Raw genomic sequence first — 25043 nt, forward strand, 5'->3', positions numbered from 1 at the left:
TCATAGAAACAGTTGCAAAATCAAATAAATAATAAACCGGTTTCTTCACCTGGTTCATGATTAAATGCTCAGCTGTTCAAATAATAAAATGTAAACCTAAATATTGTATAACAGGAGTACCTTTTTTGAAATCAAAGCTCCAAATTTGTGATTCGTTCCAAAGGTCAATTAAGCTTTTGATATTAATATAATCTACTTTGTTCAAAATGTAATGCCTCATGCCTGTAAGCCTAGGTTTATAGTCCCATTCTTCCACTTGATACTGCTTCCACTTAAGTAAACTAAAAGATGAACTATCGACTACAAAACAAAGAAACCAATTAATGTGTTAATACAAAGAATATTTATTATGATCGGTTCACAGATCCAGAGTCCAAACGGAAACTTCACCCTTCTGAACTAAGAGTTTCTGCTTCAAGGTGAAGTTTAAAACAGACTGAAATGTCCAGGCTCATTCCTCCACTATTTATTTCTGTATGTATTTATGCGTTACATGTCATTTTAACGGGCACTGAGCTCCAGATCCTGCAGCTGCAGACGGTCTCTGCTGCCCCGCTGTAGCTTCTCTCCGTCCGCCTGCCGCCGGCAAATTTAGTGGAACTTTCCGCCGATATCGACATACAGGTCGTCCTGGACTACGTGTAAGATCCTACCGATCACCACTCTGTCTTTGGCTGGTCCGATTTGGATCAGCGGGGACCGGCGCAGCAGCGAGGCAAAGCTGTGTTTTTCCGGGGAAGAGACGCTGCGGCCGCCACGGAGCTCTCCGCCCCCCGCTGCCGCCGGAGCTCAGATTGCTGGTCGGCGGCATACATAATCCTAAAACACATTGTCACCTGTTAAATGTTATTCATTGCTGTTTGTTCTTTTCATTTCCTCTATCGAACATAATTAAGCAGTACAAAAGTCCGGCATCTTTAGCGTTGATCTGAATGCTTCGGACCCCTGTTCCAAGATGGCGGCGGTTTTGACGTATGTTTAGAACCTCAAGGCGACATCTGTGTATATATCTATGGGAGCAAGGATCACATTTGAACTATATCGATATATGCGATATGGTCTAATTCCATATCTCATTTAAAAATATATCGATATATTTTTTATATCGATATATCGCCCAGCCCTATCAGTTAGTATTGGCAGTAACTTAATACAGCTCTGATACAATGTTAGGAGAGTGAACAGTAAACAGTGATATCAGTGAGATAAACTAAAAACCAGTAATGCTGAATTACATGCATGCCTCATTTCATGTAAATGCTGTGTGTTCGTGCAATTTGAAACCTGGGAGCAAATGGTCTACTCCGTCACTAACAATGAAAACTACTATATACAGAGGTGATTACAGAATGTGAATACCTTGAATGGCTTTTGCTGAAATGCTGACTATCAAAGTGATCGAAAATGGGGGTTTGATTTCATGAAAATATACACAAACTATAACATACAGTCACCAGGCTTATGTTTGGTGCAATGCGATATATACACACACATACACACTGACGTACTCTATATCATTCTTTGTCTGTACAGAGTCAGGCAGTGAGAGTGATGAGGAAAGCAGTGAAGAGTCAGACAAGACCTCCAGTGATTCTGGAAAAAGTTCCAGTGGATCTGAAAAGAGCTCCAGTGAATCTGAATCGGAACAAAAAAAGAAGAAAAAGATGACGAAGGCACCGCAGAAGAAAAGCAAACCAACTGCTGCTTTCAGGTACAGTTAAACCCCTCCCGTCTGTGAGACTCTGAAGGCATCATTTTTCTCGTGTGTCCAGATGTTACCTTTTTCCTCTCTTTTTAACTCTCTCTCACTTAGCTAATGAGACAGGTGTGTGCTCGCGAGGAGCACCAGAGTCGTAGTCAACAACAAATGTGATCAGTGCTTTGCTTCATCAGTAAACTCAAACCCCCATCTGTTCACAAACTTCAGCCCTTTTTATAATCTATATGGCCGACTACCCACCGTCTGGAATGATATTTCCTTGTGTTCAGCTTGCACTTCATCCAGTGTGTTTGCCAGGAAAAAAAGAAATTGTAGAGAATTTTGATTCTTATACTTGTACTATATTTTTATCTTTGCACCGACAGCAAGGATCGAGTTTTTGTGATACATTGAAAAAGATGAAACAGTTGAATATGACAAAAATTACATGTAAATCTTAGGCCACATATAGCAGGATACATTTAACTAGATGCCGTCTACACATCCTCAATATCTATGTCAATTTATTTATATAGCAACGAATAAAAGGTAATAATATCTTTCCTTAACTGGAAGGAAAGGCCAAAGTTAGTGCGCAGAAGCACCGAAGGGAGGGAGAGGGGACGGGATGAGGAGGAGGGGCGAGCTAGCCTCGTTTAGTTTGAAAATACTTTGAATGTCAACAAGAAGTGACATCACCCAACATCACTTAGAGCACCTTTTAAGAAAGGTTTAAATAATAATTCTTCATTTAGTCCCTACATCTAATGCCATTTTGAACAGGACCAGATGACATTGTTTAGTCCTTTTTTAAGAGATGGAAAAACACCAAACAACCAAAGTTCAGTCAACAGATTCACTGTTCACCAAATTGAACCCAAATCAATGTTTTCAGATAGGACGGAAATCCTACCAACTTTCTTAAAGGAGGTAACCGTATAGTCTTTGAGTATTACACACCTATTGTACTGTACAAACACCTCTCTTTCTATCTCTCACACACACACACACACACACACACACACACACACACACACACACACACACACACACACACACACACACACACACACACACACACACACACACACACACACACACACAGGCTGAAAGAGCTGCTAGAATATTGTTAGTGTGAGTTCCATTAACAAGCTAATCAAGGAGAATTTTCCTCCAGTAGCGTAACCCACATTTACATGGCTAATGGATAATGACTTTTGATTGGTCATTTAACAGCCTGGTGTTGCCAATAAATGAGATTTGAGTCATTACTACTGAATATGCTCACGTACACTCTCTTACACGCTGGCAAATTTTGTTCCTTATGCACTCTACTTCATTTGCTCACAGACACACAAACTCCCACAGAATGTACCTGATTTTGCTGTGTGACAGGCCGCCGGCTGACCCTGTTCTCTCCATTAGAGAGTATAATTAGAGCAACTCACCCCAGTGCTCAAACACTCGCACACACACATACACACAGTAATTAGAGCAGCTCACCCCAGTGCTTCCACAACAAACACAGCATAATGCCCTCATTATGGCCCAGTCATTTCAGGCAGGGCCTAATCAGGCCCACAGTGATTTATATCACTTTTTCCTGTTCGCAGCAAATGAAATCTGTAGGCCAAATTAATACTGGCTTTTCATCAGCGCCCAAGTTAAAAAGCCAGTTACCGTCACAATTCCCCTCATTAATTTAACGGCTGAAAATCCCAGGCAGGCGGAGTAAACACTCATTATCGGGACAAATTGAAGAGGGACAGAGCAAGTGAAAGAGAAAGGAGAAAGATGGAAAAAATCTTTTCGAGTGAATGCAACATTGAATTAACTTCACAAACAAAAACAGATTGATCGTTATTGTTCTGACTGGGCAACAACGAAGCTTCAGCTTCAGCTTTCGGTTCAAATGAAAAATAAAAAAAGACATTGAAAAGAAAAGGGATATTATTTAAGATATAAATTTGCTTTGCCTGATGATTTTGAGACTATTTGTTCAAATTATATACATGGAAGCTGTATGTGTTTAATGTAAATGTAGTAAAAGCAAAGTAAATGTGCAGTACCGTTATTTTCATATATGTATTCTATTACTTGTATTGATACCACGTCTGAGGCTGTGTTTGCTGTTTTTGTGTGTTTCAGTGACTCGGACGAAAACGGAAATGGACCTGTAGCCCAAGCTAGCAGCTCGTCAGCCGAAAGCTCCTCCGACTCAGAGACCGACTCTGAGGACGATTCAGACTCCGACCCCCCCCTAACACAACAGAAGAAGAAGAAGAAGAGCGATGTGAAGTCCAAACCCAAGGTGACTATATGATTTAGTTGGGTCCAGGAAACTTGAGTGCATTTGGATTAAGGATAAACATGGTTTAGCTGAGTAGCAGAACAATTTCGAACACACAGCAAGGGGCAGATCAGAGTGAGCCACAGAAATAAAACCTGTCGTACAACTCTTTACCACACAACTTTACCACCCAACATCTTCACACCATTCTTTATTCACTTGACATTTTGAGCTATCTTGCCTTCATTAGGATGATGTCTGAGGTTGTTTCCAGTCTATTGATCGGTCATGGGACTTTTGAACATTTTCGCTATTTTGATCATGAAAACCTACGCATACTTAGGCCTAGTCCACACCTACATAGGTGTTTTTGAAAACAGTGTTTTTCCATCCTTCGTTCTCAAAAAAATCCTGTCTACACAAGAACTGTCTAAATGAAAACGTGAAAACACAATTAAAGTGCTGTCAAGAGCATGGCAAAGCAACAGGCAGCAATATAAGCCTAACCCTAAATCCATGTTGGCCAATCAGATCCCCGGGAAAAAAGCCATTACCGGACGCTACGTGGCTGCAAGGGTGCATTGATCGCTCTGTAGCGCATTTTGACGCCTCGTTTTTTTTACATTTTTAACATTTCCTATTACATAAATAACCGATTTAAAGGATTGTGTGGGTTTGGTGGAGCTATACGCTCTTGTTTTAATGGCTGGCTTGATTAGACTGCTCCAAGACAGTGGAAAACACTTTATAATCATAAATGTTTGAATAACATAACAAGTTCATATGTTTCTGTAAATTAAACTTTAGAATAGCTGATATATGCAGCACAGATTGCTCTTCATGATAGCATGATAGTTTCTCATAATTTTATTTTATGATTCTGGGTCATCTGGATATCCAACATGATCTAAATAGAATAAACAAGTATGCTTAAAAATACATGTATGTATGCAAAATATACAATAAGCTCAAAACTTGCATGCAATTATACAGGACTCCCGTGCCATTTGTGTGTTGAACGAGTTACTGGTATCATTATTGCCTTTGAAAAGTAACTACACTGTTAGATATGTTGGGGTGATCTTCTATATAAAAACATTCAAAACAAACAACTGTTTGTGTAGATCTTTGTAGCCGTGGCAACACGCTGCATGCAATTTTATCTCATGCATTTATCATACTGTAATGCCTACTTTCAGCTCACGTTCAAAAATAATATTTCCACAATACATCCTGTTTAAACCCATGTAGAATAGGATATTATTGTAAACACGATTCATGGAGAAACTCCCGTTGTAGCTCTCTTCTGTTCCAACTGTATAAACACCAGCTTCTCCCGGGGAGTTGTTGTTCCCCAGGAATACGTGTGGCGAGAGCGTCAAAATCCCAATTTATTTTGTGGGATATAATTCTGCTCCTCTGTTATCAGCTTTATTTTTTTCTTCTTTTCAAGTCATTCATTCGTCCCCTTTTTCAGCCCTCTCCATTCTTTTTCTTACCTGTTATGCTCACCACATTATTTCTCAATCTCCCTTTCCTTTTCTGCACTATGAAATTCTCATTTCATACAGTTTGTCATTTGGTCATGGCCTATGAATTATGCATTGTTCCCTCCCTCTCCCTTTCTCTCTCTCTTGCTCTTTCAGACCTCCATTTACTAACAAGGTTTCCGTCTCTGTTACCACAACCAGGCGTCAATCAGAGAAGATCTGATAAGATACGGCTCTAACTTTGTTTGTTTTCACTCTCATTCCTTACTCCCTCCCGTTTTATTTTTCCCCCTTCCTGTCTGCTTCAGCCCCGGAGTATGCAGAGTGGAATTTTATGGTTCTTTATGTGACGTGAATGGAGCCTTGGTTGGTTAGGAGGGGGTGGAGAAAGGGTGATAAAAGCGCTTGTATGTTTAAATGCGTTTTTATTGGGCCGGTTGTGGGGCGAGCTAAAGCCGTGTGTAGTAATTCCCACAAGTCAACACCTGACAAGCCGACCGCAGTCGTACGAGGTGGCATGTATCGGTTGTGACGCGACACTGTGCATGAGTGGTCATGTTACATATAAATGCAGAGTATCTGTTTTTGGGATGAATGTGTCATGAGAGACACTGCCAGCAGAATTGAAACATTTCATCCACTGAAATAGAAACATAATTTCAGTATGAGGTGTCATTTTGAGGTGTCATTTTTCTGCCTGGTCCTCTTCTACTGTGGTGCTCATCGTCATGTTGCTGCGTTTGTTTTGTTTTTCAGGTGGAAGTGAAGTCCAAGGTGGAAGTATCCTTACTGGATCTGGATGACTGTGAGTTTATCTGCACTTTAATGCTGTAAATCAGTCAATTTCTGACATTTATCAAGGTAAAAACTTCAGCAGATAGACCCATTGAGAATTATCGCCTAACTTTGCAGTTCCCCTCAGCTCTCTTAGTCTGTTTAACTTGTTGTTATGCTTTTACTGCCCACAAATTCTGCTCACATAGACCCTGCCAGCAGGCTCCAAAAAACTTAGATAAATTAAATGTATTCTACCTGCCCAACACCAAATGGCAGACAGAGAAATGTAGTAAATTCCCAGAGAAGAAAGTCAAGCATCTAGCATCTAATGACCCTGATATTTTTCTCTGAAGCCGAAGGAGCCCCCAGAAGAGAACTAATATGAGAGTGAATATTGGATTTACATTTTTCAGGTGGCCAGAAACACAGATCCAAATGAATGCCAGTGTTGCTCTGTGTCTGCTGGATGTGTAAAAAAGCAAGTTAAAATACATTCTCCACATTAACTTCATAATATAAGGCAGTGGTTGGCAAATAGCGACCTGTGGGCCAAATCCGACACTCCAACAAAAATGTTTGGCACCTTGACGAAACGTAACATTTTCCATTTATATTATATTTTAACATTTATATTCTGCTTCAAAACTTTTACAGGATTTTTTTTCCTTTTTCTACTGTAGAAAACTAAATAAATACAAGGCTTGTGTAAATCCTAAAAAGCATGACCATGTCTCATTTAATAATAATCAATGCCCCCACGTGAAGAGAGACAAAACCGTAGCTACTGTGCCTCATTTTGTGCCCCGCTATTCCAGACATTCAGTGCATGGTGCTGGAAAGAAGCCTAACAAACTTTCCAGATAAATAAGACGGATACATAATTTAATACACACCATTTAAGTGAAAGCATTACCCTGTAATTTCAGACATTGTATTAATTCCACGGCTTTAGCCTGTTTGTACAGAATTGATTTGCTTCTCACAAAAACAAATAGGTTGTGGCCCAACAAAAATGACATGCTTATAACAACAGTACTTTCATTCAACCAGGCCATTAATTAAATCTCCTGTAGCTCTGTTAGAACTTATGTTTTAATGAAAAAAATAACTCGGATAAAATCCCGAAAGAGTTTTATAAATCAGTTTTATTCTTGAATGAATTGACTGTTGCTGAAAAGAACTAAAACTAGCAGGGCACTCTGAGAGCTCAGACCTCTGCCAAGGCATGCCCTATCCCGCAATGTTAATGCAGTGTGAATTTTCCTAATCAACCAATCGCCACCATGAGGAATTCGAAGTAATGTCAACAAAATTGTTGCGCATCCACATGATACAAGCCTTCCGTGATCCCTTGTGTTCTTCCTTGGCTCGTGCTAACCCATTCCGTTAAGTTTCATGAAAATTGGGCCAATACATTTTTCGTAATGCTGCTGACAGACGGACAAACGAACCAAGCCAAAAACATAACCTCTTTTGCGGAGGTACATATTGAAAGCATACAGGCCTGTGTTGAAACTACGATCCATCTTTGTACCTAACTGCGGGCACATGTTCTATTGTAGTTGGCCCCTGATTGGCCAGAAAAACAGTGAGCATATATTAAAAGCCACTATGTGTATGAATTGAAAATCCCTGTCTTTGGCACCCCCCGATGACAACATCAAAAAAGACACTGTGATAGACAGTAATGCATGCCACCACTCCATAACGTTTCTGTTTTCTTTGGGTTGTTTTAGTTTCTCCTGCACCCACAAATGCACCAAAGTCTTTGGTCGTCTCTTCGAGTTTGCTGTCCGACCTCGAGGGCCTTTCTCTCTCCAACATCTCCTCCACCTTGCAGGTTTGTGTGTGTGTGTGTGTGTGTGTGTGTGTGCGCGCGCGCAATCGAAACACACAGGATGACATTTCCTCCATCAACGTGCGTTGAGAGCCGATTGTTCCTTTTCTGTCGGACACTGACAGAACAGCGGAGCAGCATATGAGATGGTGAAATGAGCCTCTCTCCCTTGTGGAACATTTCTGCTCCAAACGCCAACTATTGACCTTTTCTGCCTTCTTATATTTATAGCCAGTCAGGACGGTGCAACTGCTCTTCCTGTTTCCTGTATGTCTTATAGTCTGTCTTTCTCACCCTGGCTGTCTTTTGCTCTTCCACACCCTTGAACTCTATTTCTGTGTCTCATCTAGGAGTCCACCCACTCTATTTCTCTTCCCCCCTCTCTCTCTTATCTCTCTCCTCCTCTCTGTCACCTTCCATCTCTCTCTGTCAGATGTTGTGTCCCTTGTGTCTCGGTGTTGTGTATATCTGATGGTTGACCTTTCCAAGTGTGACGGCTCCTTTCTCTCCTCAGTATGTGAGCGACTCTACTCGTCTGTATATTTTGTATGTTGTCTTCGCCCCCCGGGAGGAAAATGTCCAGACCATTCTTTCTGCTGTTGCTGTGTCTATTTCGTGTGTCATAGCCAGCAGGTCTGTGGTAGCTCTGCCGTTTGAAGATTTTAAATCCGATGGACTGATGGTGATTTTTAATGGCCAGCATTCACACAGGTGTTTGACTGGTGCTTTTCTTTTGGAATTGCTGCTTTGCTATAAAAAGATTACTTATAGATACACTTACACTGTAGTAGCTATAAACGGGCAAGTAACAAGTATTTTACTTAATGATTTATGATTAAGCTGTGGATAATTCTTTTGATGAAGTAAAATGTCCGAAAAATGCCCATCACAAGTTCCCAGGTCTCGCTTTTGCAAAGTCCAAAACCCAAAGGTATTTACAATAAAATTTACAATAAAATTAAACGATGAATTGATAAACTGTTGAACATTAATTTTCAACCAATCGGCTTGCCCATTAATCACATATTAGTTGTACTTGTACAATATTCAGAAAGAGGAAACGTTGCAATGAGAGATTAGTTTGTAGCACTTTGTTTTTGCATTGTTACCAGACTCTTGATATTTTTTACTGAGAATATTCTGAAAGGAGTCTTAATTCAAAAGAGTTTTTTACAGTTTAACTTATTTACTTTTTAGATAGTGAAGTTAATTTGATTTATATGGTGCAAAGTATAAATTTGTCTGAGAGGGCTTTTTTTTTCAATGTCAACAACACATGACGCCCTCTTGCTTTACTTCCAAAAGTTAGACGGGAAGACCAATAGCACTCTTACTGTATATGTAGGCTACATTTGAAGCTACAGCCAATTAGCTTAACATGAAGACTGGAAGAAAGGTGACTGTCCGATTTTGTTAAAATCCACCTACAAGCACCTCTAAAGTAGAGAATTTCAGGCAAAGTATGAAGAAAGAAAGACTGTGTGGCTTATTTAAGATTCATTTACAGTCTAAATGAAGGTGAATACTGGAAGGTGGTAGAAAACTTAAATACTTCATGTTAGCGCTTTAAAATTTCTCTGAATCTGTGCTAACTTTTTACGGTACACAATTTGTTTGCCTGCATGTAGACAAATGTGTTTTTTAATAGCGGTTTGAACGGCCTCTACACTGTCCTAGCTCTGGTCTTGTACTTAGCTTTGCGGGGAGTTACTTTATATTCTTAGTGTGCCCGCCTGTCAGTCAGGATGACTGACAGCTGCTCTCAGGACAGCGTTTATGCAGCGCCAGTCTTGTTAGTCACTCTCTCCTCCGCAGGTGAAGGCCATGGAGTAATAGAGAATAGAAATGCAGATTAGAACAGGGAACTTTTTGCACATCAACATCTGATTTGGAGTCAATTCTATGCATAAATACATGATGGGCATCGGGATTCATAGACAAGGGTAAATAACCTCTGCTTTATTCACACTTGCCCCTCCCCATGCATGCACACGCTTACATATCTCACACACACACACACACACACACACACACACACACACACACACACACACACACACACACACACACACTGGCCCCAGTGTCATTTCTATTTCTCAGCAATCTGCCCACAGAGGCAGCGAGTCTGTCTCAGCTGAGCGCTCGGGCCCTTTTAGAGAATTACTGCATGGTTATCAAAGGCATTTAGATTAACCCTAGTCACTGTCTCTGACCCACCTCCTCTTCTGTCTCCTCCTCCTCTCCCCAGTTTCTGCATGCTACCGCTCTCTCTAATAACATTTTGACATTAGGATCTCTCACAAATGCCTCTTAAATCCCCGCCACCCTCCCCACCCCACCCCAAACCTCTTCCGACCGCTGTCCATGTGTGCGGCGGGGTGGCTGAGGCTGATAACTTTTCATTCATAATTAGCAGTCAGCGAATGGGGCTGCGTTGGGGGGAAATTGAACTGTCAGCGGTGGGGCACATGGCGTTTGACCCCATCACGCCCAGAGGGGGCCATCATAATTTGTTCATTTGGTGTCCATCAGGCGGGCGCCAGCTCGCCCCCTTCTCCTCCCCCGCCTCCCTCCTCACACCTCTGACCTCACCGTAGTGGGCGCTCGGGGTTCACGTCTAATTATGAATCAGCAGAAGGACCCCAAGCGCCACGAATATAGCAGCCCCTGCCCTCCAAACCTCCTGCTGCCACTCAAACTGCGGAGATTGCCTCTTAAATAGGAATAAATGCCCACACAGAAATAGCCAGTCAGTGCAGCGGCCTACGCAGCAAGTGGATACTTTGGGAAATGTTTGTTTTTTAATGCAGCTGTGGAAGCATTTCTTTTCTCATTCTCGTTTTTTGTCTTTGTGTGTGTATATTTGTGTTTTGGCATTTAATCTTTTCTGTCTTCCTCATTTTGTCAATTGTGTTTGTCCTTTTCCGAGGTGACGGAGGTCATGACAGCGCTCCCTAAAAATCTTGATTATCATACGTGTGTTATCATTGTTGGCTGCAACAACTGAGACGTTGACTTGTCTCATCAAATCACCTGGCTAATTTATTACTGTAAGCGAGTGAATTAGTATTATTGTATGTATAACATACTTTCATCTACAAGTGAAGTTTATTTTGTTTACTATTTTCTAACATTTTATAGACCAAACGATAACAATCAGCTGATTAATCCACAGTGAAAACAATCATTAGTTGCAGCCTTACTTCTCTTAAATATCACACTTGGACAAAGTAATTGTTGGCAGTTTGTTAACAATACTTGCAAAGCTAAATGAAGGACAATACTGTTTCAGAATAACAATCCTCTATTATTGCTAATGCTCTTTAATGAAAATTTCAAAATTAATCATTTTAAAATGCCTAATTTACTGACAAATTGGCATAAATGAAGTAACCTCTGTCTATATGTGCTGGAGAGACTTCTTGTTACATTAAAGTAGTTTTAGATGGCTGTAGTAACATTTATTTAATCCAATTTGCAGTCAAGGTCTTTGAGACGCCCCTCCAATTAATTGTCATCTCCTGACTGAGGGGAACAATTAGGCCCTAAAGTCAAACACATGTCCCGTACCTTAATCCTCACAACTCTTGTAGAGCATAATGAAATCCTGTCCCTGGTGTTGGAGGCAGACGGTGTCTGAAAAACAGGAATGGATTTTCAATATATGCCCATACATCTCTGTACTCCCCGCACCACTTTCTTTTAAATTGGCCCTCTTATGCACACGGCACAAGGCTACCTGGCTCCGGTTAGCCCTTTTTGAATATGTCAGCGGGATTTTCAGGTCATTTGCCAGAGAGGATGCTGGGAGCGTGGCGTCCGGGCTCTGAAGGTGACTGGTGTCTGTGTCATCCATCATGGGAGCTTCCTTTAAGTTGATGCATAATAGAGCCTCTCAATCAACTTCCTCCCTCATTGTCACCTCCCTCCTTCCTGTTCGTGGCGGAGAATGGGAGCCAAAGAAAGAAAGGGAGACTGACAGAGAAGTCAAGGTTACATCCCTCTTCAGCTCTTATTTACACTTGAGGTATTATGGGCTTGCGCTGCTTAACAGGGCAACAATGGATGGAGGAGTGAAGGGGCTTCTATGGGCGCTAGTGTCGGACTTTAACTGTCCACTGTGTCAAATGGGTGATAATAAGCAGTTTGAAGCCCTGTCCTGTCTCCGTCCCTTCTCCTGTCGCTGCCGCCTGCTCGGTGGCGAGGCGACAGACAGGACCTTGAAGCCGGATGCGTCTGTCACGGAGGTAAATCTCTGTTGTGATGGGGTGGCAAACATTATGGCCAGCTTTATCGACACCGACTGCTCTGACACATCCAAAAGTGGCCCAATAAATTAGCAGGCTTGCGTTTGGCGCGACGGGCGCTTGTGAGGGCACAGCGGCGTTGCAACAAATGTTTGTTTGACCTCCTTTACAGGCACTTGGACGGTCTGGGCACAAGAGACGCTGCTGCTCTGTCAAGGGGACTGACAGATGTTGTTGTGATCGGATAGTTTATTCTGTGTCTAATGTGACCTGGGCAAGCTATTGTTTGAACGTGTTTTATACTGGTGCCAATATGATACTCAAACTAGGGCTGGGCGATATATCGATATAAAAAATATATTGATATATTTTTAAATGAGATATGGAATTAGACCATATCGCATATATCGATAGAGTTCAAATTTGATCCTTGCTCCAAGCAAGCAAGCAAGCAAGCAAGCTGCTGATCCTTTTGGATTGGCCTCTTTTATTTTATAGGCTTTTTATTTAAGATATTTTTTTATTTAAATGTGCACCTTATGGAGCTTTGATTTCAATAAAGGTACTCCTGTTGTTATACAGTATTTATATATTATACAGTTTACATTTTATTGTTATTTGAACAGCTGAGCATTTAATCATGAACCAGGTGAAGAAACCTGTTCATTATTTATTCATTAGTTTTTGTAACTGTTCACTGAAATAGCCGGTTTCTATGAAACTACTTGTGACATGTAATATTTGGCTTTGACTTTGACTCAACATTTGCTCTCACTTTACAGAAAAAATATCGGGATATATATCGTATATTGGTATTCAGCCAAAATATATCGGGATATGACTTTTGGTCCATATCGCCCAGCCCTAACTCAAACTACAGCCACAAGCCTATTCACTGCTACTGAAGACTTACGTCTTCAAAAACGGGTCACAAATAGACTCAGTTGCCAGTTTATTAGCTACACTGAGCTAAAACTAATGCATTTTGGAGGCTGCTGTTTGTGGTGCTCTGTGGGTAATCAGAGAACGTGTTTTACATGTGATGTAGTAACCTGGTTACTGGAAATCTGCATACATATACACAAGCGGCCATACAATTTTACCTAAAAATATTGTCTCTAAGATAAGCAATGTTTACTGATTTAGTTAATATGGTCCGTAAATATCGACTCAAGAATAAGTAAACAGGATTGAAGAAGACTGACCCTGTTTGAAGTCAACTTTCTAATTTACTACTGTATTAATTTTTTTCATGTCTTGCTGCTACAACACAATGATAGTGAGTGTTTTATTTCTCGCCCTGTGAAGTGAACACATTGAAACTCATCTCCACTGCTCTTGCTGTATGTCAAACCGATTCTTCATCCTCAAACACGCCGCATGACAGGTCGTCAGAGGATGCCTCGCACATTATTCTCACCCGAGTCAGAACACACTGCCAATGCATCCAGCTTAATAACACAATGTACACTGACACCAGTCAACACTGTTGGCAGTACCATCGTGCCTGCATGTTTCCACTGTTTCTTCACATCATATTTTCAGTCATATTCAATTAGCTTAATGAGTTTAACACACCTTGTTAATCATTTAAGTCATTCAGTCAGTCAAGTTATTTACCATTTTTGAAGCACTGGTTGTTTTTTCATATAATGATATACATGATATTTCTCACTATTTTTTCCCTCTTTATCACTCTTGCGACTTCTATATTGTTTGTTTTTTAATAACTTTGAGGTGATAAATAAAAAAGAAATTAATCCATTTAGGTGCTGTAGAGGGTGTGAAAAGGCTTTGTTCGCCCTGCTGTTTTGAACTAATTAGTGCCGTCACTCAAGGCAGATGGATCTCTATGACATGAAGAAACTGCTCACAGATGTCATACTTTGCGTGATGCTTTTTATTACTTTGTGTTGTTGAAGTGTCTGAAGTTTATGCCCGTTATGTGAATGTTGTCATGTTTGACAGTGCAATATGTTTAGTGCGTTGTGTGGGCTGACTTACCTTTTCTTTTTGAAGAGAGCTGACAGTTGCCACCGTAAACTGAAAGTGTAAACAATGTTCCTCTAATGGCGCTTTCCCCCTGCATGGTACGGCTCAACTTGACTCTACTCGACTCACTCTTTTTGGGTTTTTCAAACAAAAGGTCTGCATAATACCTGAACACCCAAGGTGCCATCCATAGCGACCGCAATTGTTGTACTCACTCGACAAAGATAAGAAAAAATTACAGCCAACAAAACTACAGCGTACAGTTGACAAAGTGCAGATGTTTCTCGGTTTGGGTGCCGATCAAAGGATTCAGCAGGTGCCGCGTTGGAGAAGATGTCACAGCAGTTTTACTCTGCATCCCTACAGCTCGGAATCTCGCCTACATTGAGGCGGTACTGTCCGCAGTGGAAAATGAAATAGAAAAGTACCAAAGAAGCAAATCGAGCAGAGCCGTACCATACAGTGGAAACACGGCATTAGTAGCAAGATGTTATTAGGAGAAAGAAGACACCACCACCACATCCACTTCCTTTCTTTTCTAGACCTCTCAAAGGTAATGCAATTTCCTGCCTCTGAAAAGGTAAAAGCCCCTTTTAAATAGGCCTGCGAGTGGCAGGTTTGGCCCATGCAGGCACTTGTGTTTCTATTCATTAGAAGTTGTTTTTATTCAGCCTGGTTTGACCGAGCATACAGCCCATTTCCATCTAACTGGGCTTATTGAGGACATTTCTTAAATGGGCTCCTCTTTACCCTACAGAATTAATGAAGGGAGGGTTGGCAGGGAGTTATTGGCCAACCCTTGGGTTGGTGATGAAAAGACTGGAGTATTGTATTAATCTGTCCTCTTATGTGGATGCATTTGCACTGTAATGTACAAGGCGTCCCTGGATATCGTGTGGAGGAGAGCTTTAGGCTTCTGGGAAATGTTCTGCATGCACAATTTTTTTTTCTCATCTTCCTTATCTGCTTCTGCTCTCAGACTGTTTCCAGCAGTGTTCAGTTCTTCATAGATCAATCCAGTCCATACGGCATTTTATTTCTCTGATAATCAAGAAGTTTTATGTAGTTGTCAGCGTTGTTTGTTTGCACAAAACTACTGTACAAAACCCCACTTAGATTCAATGCTTGTTGAGGTTTATTCCTGTCTTTCCTATGTCCATCTAGGTCACCAGTCCATCTTTCGGCCCTGTGAAAACCTACGAGCTGCTTCACCACATGACAGGAAAAGGTCTGTCGGCCAAGTACCATTTCTCCAGGCAGCCCTGTTTGTACCAGCCCAGTATGGTGGCCGTACAGGTCATACTGACCAACAGCTCAGACAACAGTCTGGAGGAGATCCATATAGGAGACCGAAGTCCAGCGAGCCTGAACATCCACTGCTTTAACACCATCGGTGAGTACGAGTGCCACACATGTAAAATATTCCAGGTACACCAGGTAAATCCAATGTTGCTCATTCATTTGTAACATTGCCAGCAAAAGTGATATTAAAATTTGAGGCTGCCGGTATTTATATTGGTCTTATTGTCACCAAATCCCATTGGAAAAAAAATTAAAACCCCAAAATAAATTGATCCTTCTACTTATCAATAGTTGGATGTATCTTCTTCATCTGTGCCATAGAGCTCTAAAAACTGTTGAAAACTCATCTGTGAGCCACACCTGCACTGGCTGACATGTTGCTTTATCACCATGAACACACGCACCCACTGTAGTTTATTTCGACTCAATCCCACACAGCGTCCTGCTGCCACAAATACTCAAGCACCAAATGGGAATTAATCTCCAACAAATTCACTATTTCCTCCTGTTCGAGTAATGTTTGTTAAGAAACTACAGTGCCCCGCTGTTAGTAAATTATTTAACCCCTTTAAAGAAGGAAAGTATATGATTATGACCTGTTTTTAGAGATTTCCATATTTACGTAGGAACCAATTGGCTTGGGGCTTGAGAGCCAATAATAACACAAGCATAGAATATCGCCAGCCTTTTCTTTTTTAAAGAGGTAGTTTCCTATAAACAGCAAATAAAATGTGATAAATTTCTATCGTCCTATCAAGCAGCACTGCTTCAAACTAACCTTTCTTACTACTTGCAACAAAACTTAGTTAAATTAAAGTGTGATGTTAAATGTTTGATATTATATCTTTTCTTTATTTATCGTGTGTGTGTTAATGACACCAATGTGTCATTAATTTTCTATGTAAATACAAAAAAGTTATACTTTAATTGCTAGGGGTCTTCTGATTTTGTTTTATTTTGTTCCATTTTCCAATTCCCCAAAGAAAGCTTGGCAGATTTAGAGTATGTGGCCTTATTTTTTCCCTTCTTTTTATTTTAATACTACTGACCTTTGACTTTTAAAACTTTTTAAACTGCCAGTCCTTACACACGTGGGTGACAAGTATGTCAACAGCCTGAACTCAGTATTTGCAGATTTAGGATGTCATAGTTGTTGTTTCCCCTCTATAATGTCAAACAACCATGTTTATTACAATCTATGCAATATCTACGGTCTCTCCTATTTATTCATGATGGCTTTCTGGAATTCCCTCGGCTCTACCTATGCTATGATTGTTTTCTCAGACAGATATTAATTGATCAGTTTAAGCCTGTTTGCTATCAGCTCAGCAAATAGCCCTGTGTCCTCTCCCCCCCCCACCCCCCACCCCCCAACCTGAAGACAGCCAATATTACTTCAGCTAATCCCTGTTCATTAGTATCGATCAGGACGAACAAACATGCGCCATCTCCATATTTCTTGTCACACTGTTGAATGATTGCAACACTTGGGTTAATATAAAACTGAAAACTGTGCTCCCTCAAGATTTTCTTTTTCAACCACGCACACAAACACCCAGAAGAGGTGTGCGGTGGAGCACGTTAAAACCGTCAATTGCAGGGGATTGATTTGGCATCGAAGGAACTCAAGCAGCCAAACAGTGGCTAATATGGATCGATTGAGTCTGGCTACTGTGAGCTGGTGGCTGGAGTTGGTAGGATAACTTGCAGAGGATGAATACAGACAAAGCTTTATGTACTGCTGTTTTGTGTGTATTCGTTAGGGGATAATACATGACAGGGTTTTGTATATAATGTAAATATTTTACATTGCGTCTACAATGTTCATTGCTGCTCATCTCTGCGTGAACGGTTGTTAAACCCTTAATTTAATAGTTTGATGTGAAATAGTATTTTTGAGTTGCTTACTGTTTGTGTCCACTGACAGGTCCCCTCAATTATTATTCTTGTTAACTAATTAGTTACAACTAGTTGCTGGAATGTCCTCTGCCTTCAATACTTAATACACCAAAATCTAACAAAAAAAACCAAGTAGCTTTATGAGGTTTAAAGGACACTTCCAGTTTATTACAGCATGGGCTTTATTTCGTTGCGTTATCATTTCTGTCTGGTAATAATAACGCTATATCAACCAAAGTAATTGCAGATATCTGGGAACATGTTGACATTGCAAGAAGACCATACAGGTTGTAAATAAATCTCCCAGGTTAGAGAAACAAATGTTAAAGACTGAATTTGTTTGTTGAAAACATCTTATTGGACATCGTTATTGTTGTTGTGTTCCTAAATCTCAGCAACTGCTTTGGTGAGTACTCTTAAATTGTTGATTTTCAAAAATCTTAAATTGTATTTTCCCTTTGAAGACAACTTGTTCCTACACATACGGTATAACCACTAACTTACTACTTGCAATTTGGCTGTCTGTTTTAGAACAAATATATACCAAAAGAAGAAGAAATGTAACTTCACAGTTTGAATAGAAATCCTTACTTCAGTGGTATTCCAAATGGTTCGTTATATGGTTTATATTAACACAGACGACTAGGGAGAAGGATACAGAGATGGTAAAAAAACAAACAAATCTAGGTAGAACCAGAAAATGTGGGTTAGAGTAGATGTGAAGGCTGGATTGGAAGTGAGTCCATGATGGCTCTGTTTTCAGAGGGTTTCCTCTGGAGTCTCTTCTCTTCTCCGTCTGTGGAAAGAGTAATACGGTAAAATAGCCCTGCTCCACGGAGAGAGAAACACAGGCCGACTGGGGAGGCGTGGAAGATGTTTCTGTCTGTCTCCGTCTTCTCATCCTTACCCCCCTCTCCTCCTCCTCTCCGCCCATTCAGCTGTCCAGACTCTCTCTTCAGCGTTTTTTGGCTCAACTTAACTCTCTGTCTCGCTCACATTTTGCCCGATTTATCTGTCTCCCTCACCTCGTCTCTCTTGATGCTGATGCTCTCTTTGACAAGCCTGTTGTTTTGAAAATATGAAAATATGCTAGTCCTTCATGTGTTTCTTTTTTTTTCTCCCCGAGGCTAGAGGTGTGGAGGAGGGGGGATTGGATTGAAGGATAGATTTCTCACACACGGTGGCCTTGCTTTGTGAAGTAGAAAACACAAGTGGTGTGGATGCCTGTCTGTTCCACTCTGCTGCTGCACCCCCTCTCCCCCTCTCTCCCCTCTCCTCCACCTCCTCTCCCTTTGCTTCATCCTTCCCCACGTTGCACACTGTGCCCTTGTCACTCACTCTTCCTTTTCTCCCCTTGTCTTTCCTCCCCTCTTTTCTCAGAGCGGCTGGAGCCAGAGGCCTCGGTGACGGTTTCCATGGGTATTGACTTCAGCGACTCGACACAAGCAGCCAACTTCCAGTTGTGGTAAGACGACAACCTGACATGGGCTCATATCAGTCAGGCTTTTTCATTTTTTTCCCCCAGACCTTCAGTTCTACATCTTTTTCACTACACTTTTTCTCTTACTGCTCTCATCCAGTGTCTCTAGATATTTATCATCACATCTCCTTTACATGTCTCCTTCTCTGGCGTTCATTTGCATCTTCTCTTACCTTTTTCCTCTCTCATTTGTTCTTTGGTAATTCTCCTTTTCCTACCCGCTCTGTGCCAGCACTCCCAGGTGAGACATCAGCCACAATTGATCCGAGTTCACTGGGATAACAATTATTCCTCCAGTAATCAGCCCCAGCTCAAATCAACCTGCTGAATGCCATCGGCAGCGCTGCTCAGCTGATCAATAACCCTATCAGAAAATCTGTTCAGGATGGGGGAATCAATCTGGCCCAAAATGCCATTCACAGAGCGTGGTTTGCAAGGCAATCAGAAGAGAAACATTTAATACACAAACAAAGCATGAATACACACAAGTGCACAAAACACGCAAACTATACCACGCGTCATCATCCGTCTATTCAGACTAAGATGTATTTGAAGAGAGGGAGACCAGAGCACAATGGAACATTGTCCTAATTTACAAGATTAGTGCTTTGTTTGACATCCTGTAAATAAGTAACTTTTCCTTTACTGATGTTTTCCTCCCTCAGCACCAAGGAGGACCAGTTCAGTGTGTCCATCCAGCCTGCTGTGGGAGAGCTATTAATGCCCAGTACCATGACAGAACAGGACTTCAGCAAGGAGCAAGGTGGGTTCAATTTGCAAAATAAAATGTATTTGTTAGTAAGCTCAAATCCCATCGATAATCACTAAATACAAACTTGAATCGTTCTACTAATTCATATTCTTTGATGCACATGAACTGTTGCTTTAACCATATATGTGCATGGCCGTATACTGTAAAATGTTGCTGAAAAATGACAGAAATATCAAGGGAGTAATTGCAGAGTTGCTGTAGTGTGTGTTATTGTTAAAAGTAGAGTATGTTTTTGCTATTAAGAATGGGAAGAAATATTTCAAGAATGCTTGCTCGCAAATAAAAGAATTATCTTTTATGTTGGTCCAAGTGACCGTATACTCGTTTCACAAATTAGCATATTTTTTTAAAGATTTATTTTTTTGTGGGCATTTTCGGCCTTTATTTTGACAGGACAGCTGAAGAGATGAAAGGGGAGAGAGGGGGTGGGAATGACATGCGGCAAAGGGCTGCAGGTCGGAGTCAAACCCCGGCCTGCTGCGTCGAGGAGTAAACCTCTATATACGGGCGCCCACAAATCAGCATCTTATGATCATATTATGATTTAAAGGATAAGGTTGGGAATATCCTTTTCAGCAAATCCTACAAAACCAAGCCACAGTGTTTTTAGGGAGTCTCTAACCAACGAAGCAACCATGTTTTAGTCCGTCTCTACATAAGACAATCTTTAAAAAAAGAACAACTATATAGTTTCAGCCTGCACGTACAGTACAGGCCAAAAGTTTGGACACACCTTCTCATTCAATGTGTTTCTTTATTTTCATGACTATTTACATTGTAGATTCTCACTGAAGGCATCAAAACTATGAATGAACACATATGGAATAATGTACTTAACAAAAAAAAACTGAAAACATGTCTTATATTTTAGATTCTTCAAAGTAGCCACCCTTTGCTTTTTTTGATAACTCTGCAAACCCTTGGTGTTCTCTCAATGAGCTTCATGAGGTAGTCACCTGAAATGGTTTTACCTTCACAGGTGTGCTTTGTCAGGGTTAATTAGTGGAATTATTTCCCTTATTAATAAAAAAGCAAAGGGTGGCTACTTTAAAGAATCTAAAATGTAAGACATGTTTTCAGTTATTTCACACTTTTTTGTACATAATTCCATATGTGTTCATTCATAGTTTTGATGCCTTCAGTGAGAATCTACAATGTAAATAGTCATGAAAATAAAAAGGAAACTCATTGAATGAGAACGTGTGTCCAAACTTTTGGCCTGTACTGTATATCGGTACTTAAGATTTGGTATTATGGCAGAGCAGGTGGGCACACGGACATTTACGAACATTTGGCTGGCAATAAATCATCGTTAAAGTTTAAGAAGCAGTCTCATGCCATCGTTATAGGCCACGTTAAGTCTCTGCATGTTACTTTTCTTATAGAAACACCAAATGGGCAGTATGTAGCGGGGTATAAAATGCTCTAAATGAAGCTATTTTACCGAACACATGCTAAATTTAGCATGTGAAATAAGTGACTATAAGTGAAATATATAATATCACCGGACTTATTCTTTTAAAGGTGATTTCATTATTGAAGATAAAGTTGCAACCATCTAAAATACACTTTACAGGCCTAATAACAACCTACAACATTGTAGGTCTTAGTGATAAAGGTTGGAGTTTAAATCATAAAATTAGAAAGTCAGTGTCTGTCTCCTCTATGTAGTATTCATAAATTATATTTATAAAGTGAAATAAAATCCTTGTAGCCTGTTGCTAATAAACATTTCCTCACCTTTTGTCATTATGTAAAATTCTTGCCTCTTATGAAGCACTTAATGGTATTTCCTGCGCAAACACACAAAGCACAACACACCTGTAGAGCTACATAATGTGGCAGCTATTGAGAGCTGAGAGCATACTCATATGTGTGCTCTTAAGTGCCTGCTTAATGCTGCTCCCGCCTTAATTAATCGTCATTCACTTTGTTTTGAGATCTGCTGAATACACCTTGCACTCAGACACAAAACAGGGTGGAACAACTGACTTTGCTGGACCCTTTTCTCTCTAGCAAATTGCAGCTTTATTCCAATTAAGCGAAGTTAATTCTTTTGGTTTACAGGTTTTTCATTATATTTGCCTCTTTTATTCCTACCTAACTTGTGCATATTTATCTCCATTCTTTCTCTCAAGTCCTTGCTCATTACTAAGTGCACGTGAACTGGCCCTTTGCCTTCAATGGAGTCTTTTTTTAAACTCTCTTTGCATGATTGAAAAAGGCACTCCTCCCCCATTTTAGTTACCATCTAAATCTATTTAATCTTATTGTTCCATCACTGTCCCTGAAACCAGGTCAACATACAGCAAGTTAACGAACATTTTATATACATACAACACTTGACTATGCAATTGTATTTATGGTAGTATAGACCCAACTTAAAATAATACATCCATTAGACCCAATGGACCTTTTTCACGGCAGACATGTTGACTATGTCATAGTAGGAAAAGCACAGGTGTATTCAAAACCATTACTGATGGCTGCATTCCACTTATTAGGAGAGGCCCTGGTATTGGGCATGCTGATTCACTGAAATAGCTTACTGGGACACTTGATGGAATTGAGCCATCGCTAAGGTTATCAATTTCAGCTGTGCTTTTCCTACTATGACAAGTCAAAATGTCGGCTGTGAAAAAGGTCCATTACAATGGAAACTCCTGTTTCCCGTACATGCATTTTAACGGCGCTGAGCAAACGGGGACGAGGAACAACTGGATATACTCATCTCATTCATCTAAAATTTATGTTTGATGCTTTCATGTGTCAACACTTTCACTAACGTTAGGTTGGAGACCTAATTTACCTGTTGGGCTACAGACTAAAGAAAATGACACCGCCCGAACTAGCAGTCAGTCCGACCAGCGGTGAGATGTTGCTGTTCGTAACGCTAGATTTGGTTTATCAAAGACCCGAGCAAAGCAACACAGTACAGCAAATAAGCTCAGAAAAAAAGTCTGATGGATCAGACCTCCGTCTTTAACTATATATCTTTAAACGTTACAGTTACAGCTGAAAATGACAACAGAAATAAACAACTTTGCCGATTTCACATATCTCCACGATTCATATCAACTGTCATTTGTCTACCCGGAAGTGATTGTTGTGCTAGCGAGATGTCACTGTAGGGCTGGGCGATATGGAGAAAATCAAATATCACGATATTTTTGACCAAATACTTCGATATCGATACCGCAACGATATTGTAGTGTTGACTATTGGTGCTTTCACAAAATATTTACACAATGAGATTTTTGATGAAAAATCATCAGTAATGTGGATATAATGACTAAGTGGGCAAAGGCAAATAATAGAACAGTTACAACAGTCTGATAAGTTCAGAAAATGACATCACTTTACTGTAATACAGCCTTTAAAACCAGGAAAAGACAACACTTATACCATATTCTGATATCCAAAATCTAAGACGATATCTAGTCTCATATCACGATATCGATATAATATCGATGTATTGCCCAGCTCTACGTCACAGTGTATCGTCTATAAATGTAGCGGTTATATATTCAGTCTAAGATTAAACTGGACAAATACATTTAATTTACAGTAATAGAATTTAGCTTCTGTTTGTGGGGTCCTTGTTTGATGGCTAAACATTTTTGCATCTTCTCAGGTAAGCTCCTGGGCATGAATGAGACATCGGCAACCATCACCATGGCAACAGCAAACCCCTCCAGCCAGGCAATCAGCAAGCAGGTCCTGTGCGCGGCCAACGTAGGAGTGGTCTCATCCAGCGGAAACAACTTCCACAGGTAAACTGTCCATATATGATGTGCATATATCACCTCACCGGCATAATCCAATTCTTCATTTTTGCACACTGTATTTTTTTACTGTTGTATGTTTTTATAGTCAGATAATTTATCTAGATAATTTATCCAGATAATTTATGGCGTGTACCACACTGATATACAGCCTGATTTTACATAGATGAATGTAAGTGGTTGTTTTTTCATCTTGATTAGAAACATTGTAATGTCTTCCATGTTTAATCCAAACCAGCCAGCGTCTATGAGACCTTTTGACGGAGCATTTCACACTAAACGAAAAACATTTGTTTATTTTATTTGTTAAGTTGAGTTTAAAAAGAAAAAAACGACTTTAAAATTTAAAACTCTCAGATATTGATATCTGTATCCAGTTTTGGTCCGGCATCATTTACAATTTTGCTATGTAAGCCTTGCCCAATCGTTTGGCTACAAAACAGCTTTCCAAAATATAGGCACATAACCTGCTAGGCTTTTGTTGTCTTGATTGGGCCTCTACTGTGTCAGCAGTCCTTTGAGATTTGACCAGACCTGAGCCATAAATATCAACCATCATACAAATCTTTAAAAAAATAGTTTGACATTTTGTAAAATATGCTTATTCGCATTCTTGTCAAAAGTTAGATGAGAGGGTTGATACCACTCTCACTCTCTGTTCATTAAATGCAAGGCTACAGCCAGCCAGGGACGATTCCAGGATTTTTTTAAGTGGGGTGGCACAGGGGGGGACCAATAAGCAGTAAGGGGGTGCCCGGAGGTGGGGGCATTTTATCAAAATACAGCATAGAAAATCTGCTTGGAAATATTGGTAATACTGGTTAGCTAAACTCAGCATAGCATAAAGACAGGAAACCGCTAGCCTGGCTCTGTCTACCGGTGTGTCTACGGTCTCCACCTACCAGCACCTCTAAAGTCATTCTCACTAATGAACACATTCTATCTCTTTTTGTTTAAAGTGATGGTTCGGAGTAATTTCACCCTAGGGTCCTTTGCACCATGACCTCGAGCCAAACACCCCCCCAGAAGCTTTTTTCACCTGGGTCTAACATTGGGAGAGTTAGCGTAGAGTAGCGTTATCAGCTGAATAGCTTTTTAACGCAGGGGCTAATGGACCCACGTTTGTATCTCGTATGTGACCCCACTAATAATGCCCGAAATTATACCAAACTTCTACACTAGTACAAATAGGTTATGCACTCATAAAATGATGGATTGGAAAGTTTGTAAGTACACCAGAAGTTTATGAACACTTGCCTGCTCTCTTCTGCTCTCTGCTGTTCTTGCTGCTGCTGCTTCTACCTGCAGTTAGACGAGTGCTTAGGGGCGTCTACAAATTACTACACCGAAAAGAAATACAACAAAAATATTTATTAATTTAATGATTAAATAAGGTAATGTCTCCAAACTTACCTCGGTTATTACTTGTCTCCTGCTAGTTATACTACAGCACTTAGTTAAAAAAAAAGTTAA

At 40.4% G+C, this 25043-nt stretch overlaps 1 protein-coding gene across 2 annotated transcripts in view; it reads left to right on the plus strand.

Moving 5' to 3' along the window:
* The window catches only part of ap3b1a (adaptor related protein complex 3 subunit beta 1a), a 66323-nt gene that overhangs the window by 32265 nt on the left and 9015 nt on the right, over window positions 1-25043 (plus strand). For both annotated transcript variants that reach the window (XM_028601876.1, XM_028601874.1), the window contains exons 19-26: window positions 1534-1711; window positions 3848-4010; window positions 6236-6284; window positions 7993-8096; window positions 15497-15725; window positions 18914-18998; window positions 19679-19776; window positions 23420-23558. In XM_028601876.1, the coding sequence (XP_028457677.1) occupies window positions 1534-1711; window positions 3848-4010; window positions 6236-6284; window positions 7993-8096; window positions 15497-15725; window positions 18914-18998; window positions 19679-19776; window positions 23420-23558 (1045 nt within the window). The remainder of the gene's footprint in view (window positions 1-1533; window positions 1712-3847; window positions 4011-6235; window positions 6285-7992; window positions 8097-15496; window positions 15726-18913; window positions 18999-19678; window positions 19777-23419; window positions 23559-25043) is intronic.

Source organism: Perca flavescens, chromosome 16 (assembly GCF_004354835.1).
Source record: "Perca flavescens isolate YP-PL-M2 chromosome 16, PFLA_1.0, whole genome shotgun sequence".
Classification (NCBI taxonomy): Eukaryota; Metazoa; Chordata; class Actinopteri; order Perciformes; family Percidae; genus Perca; species Perca flavescens.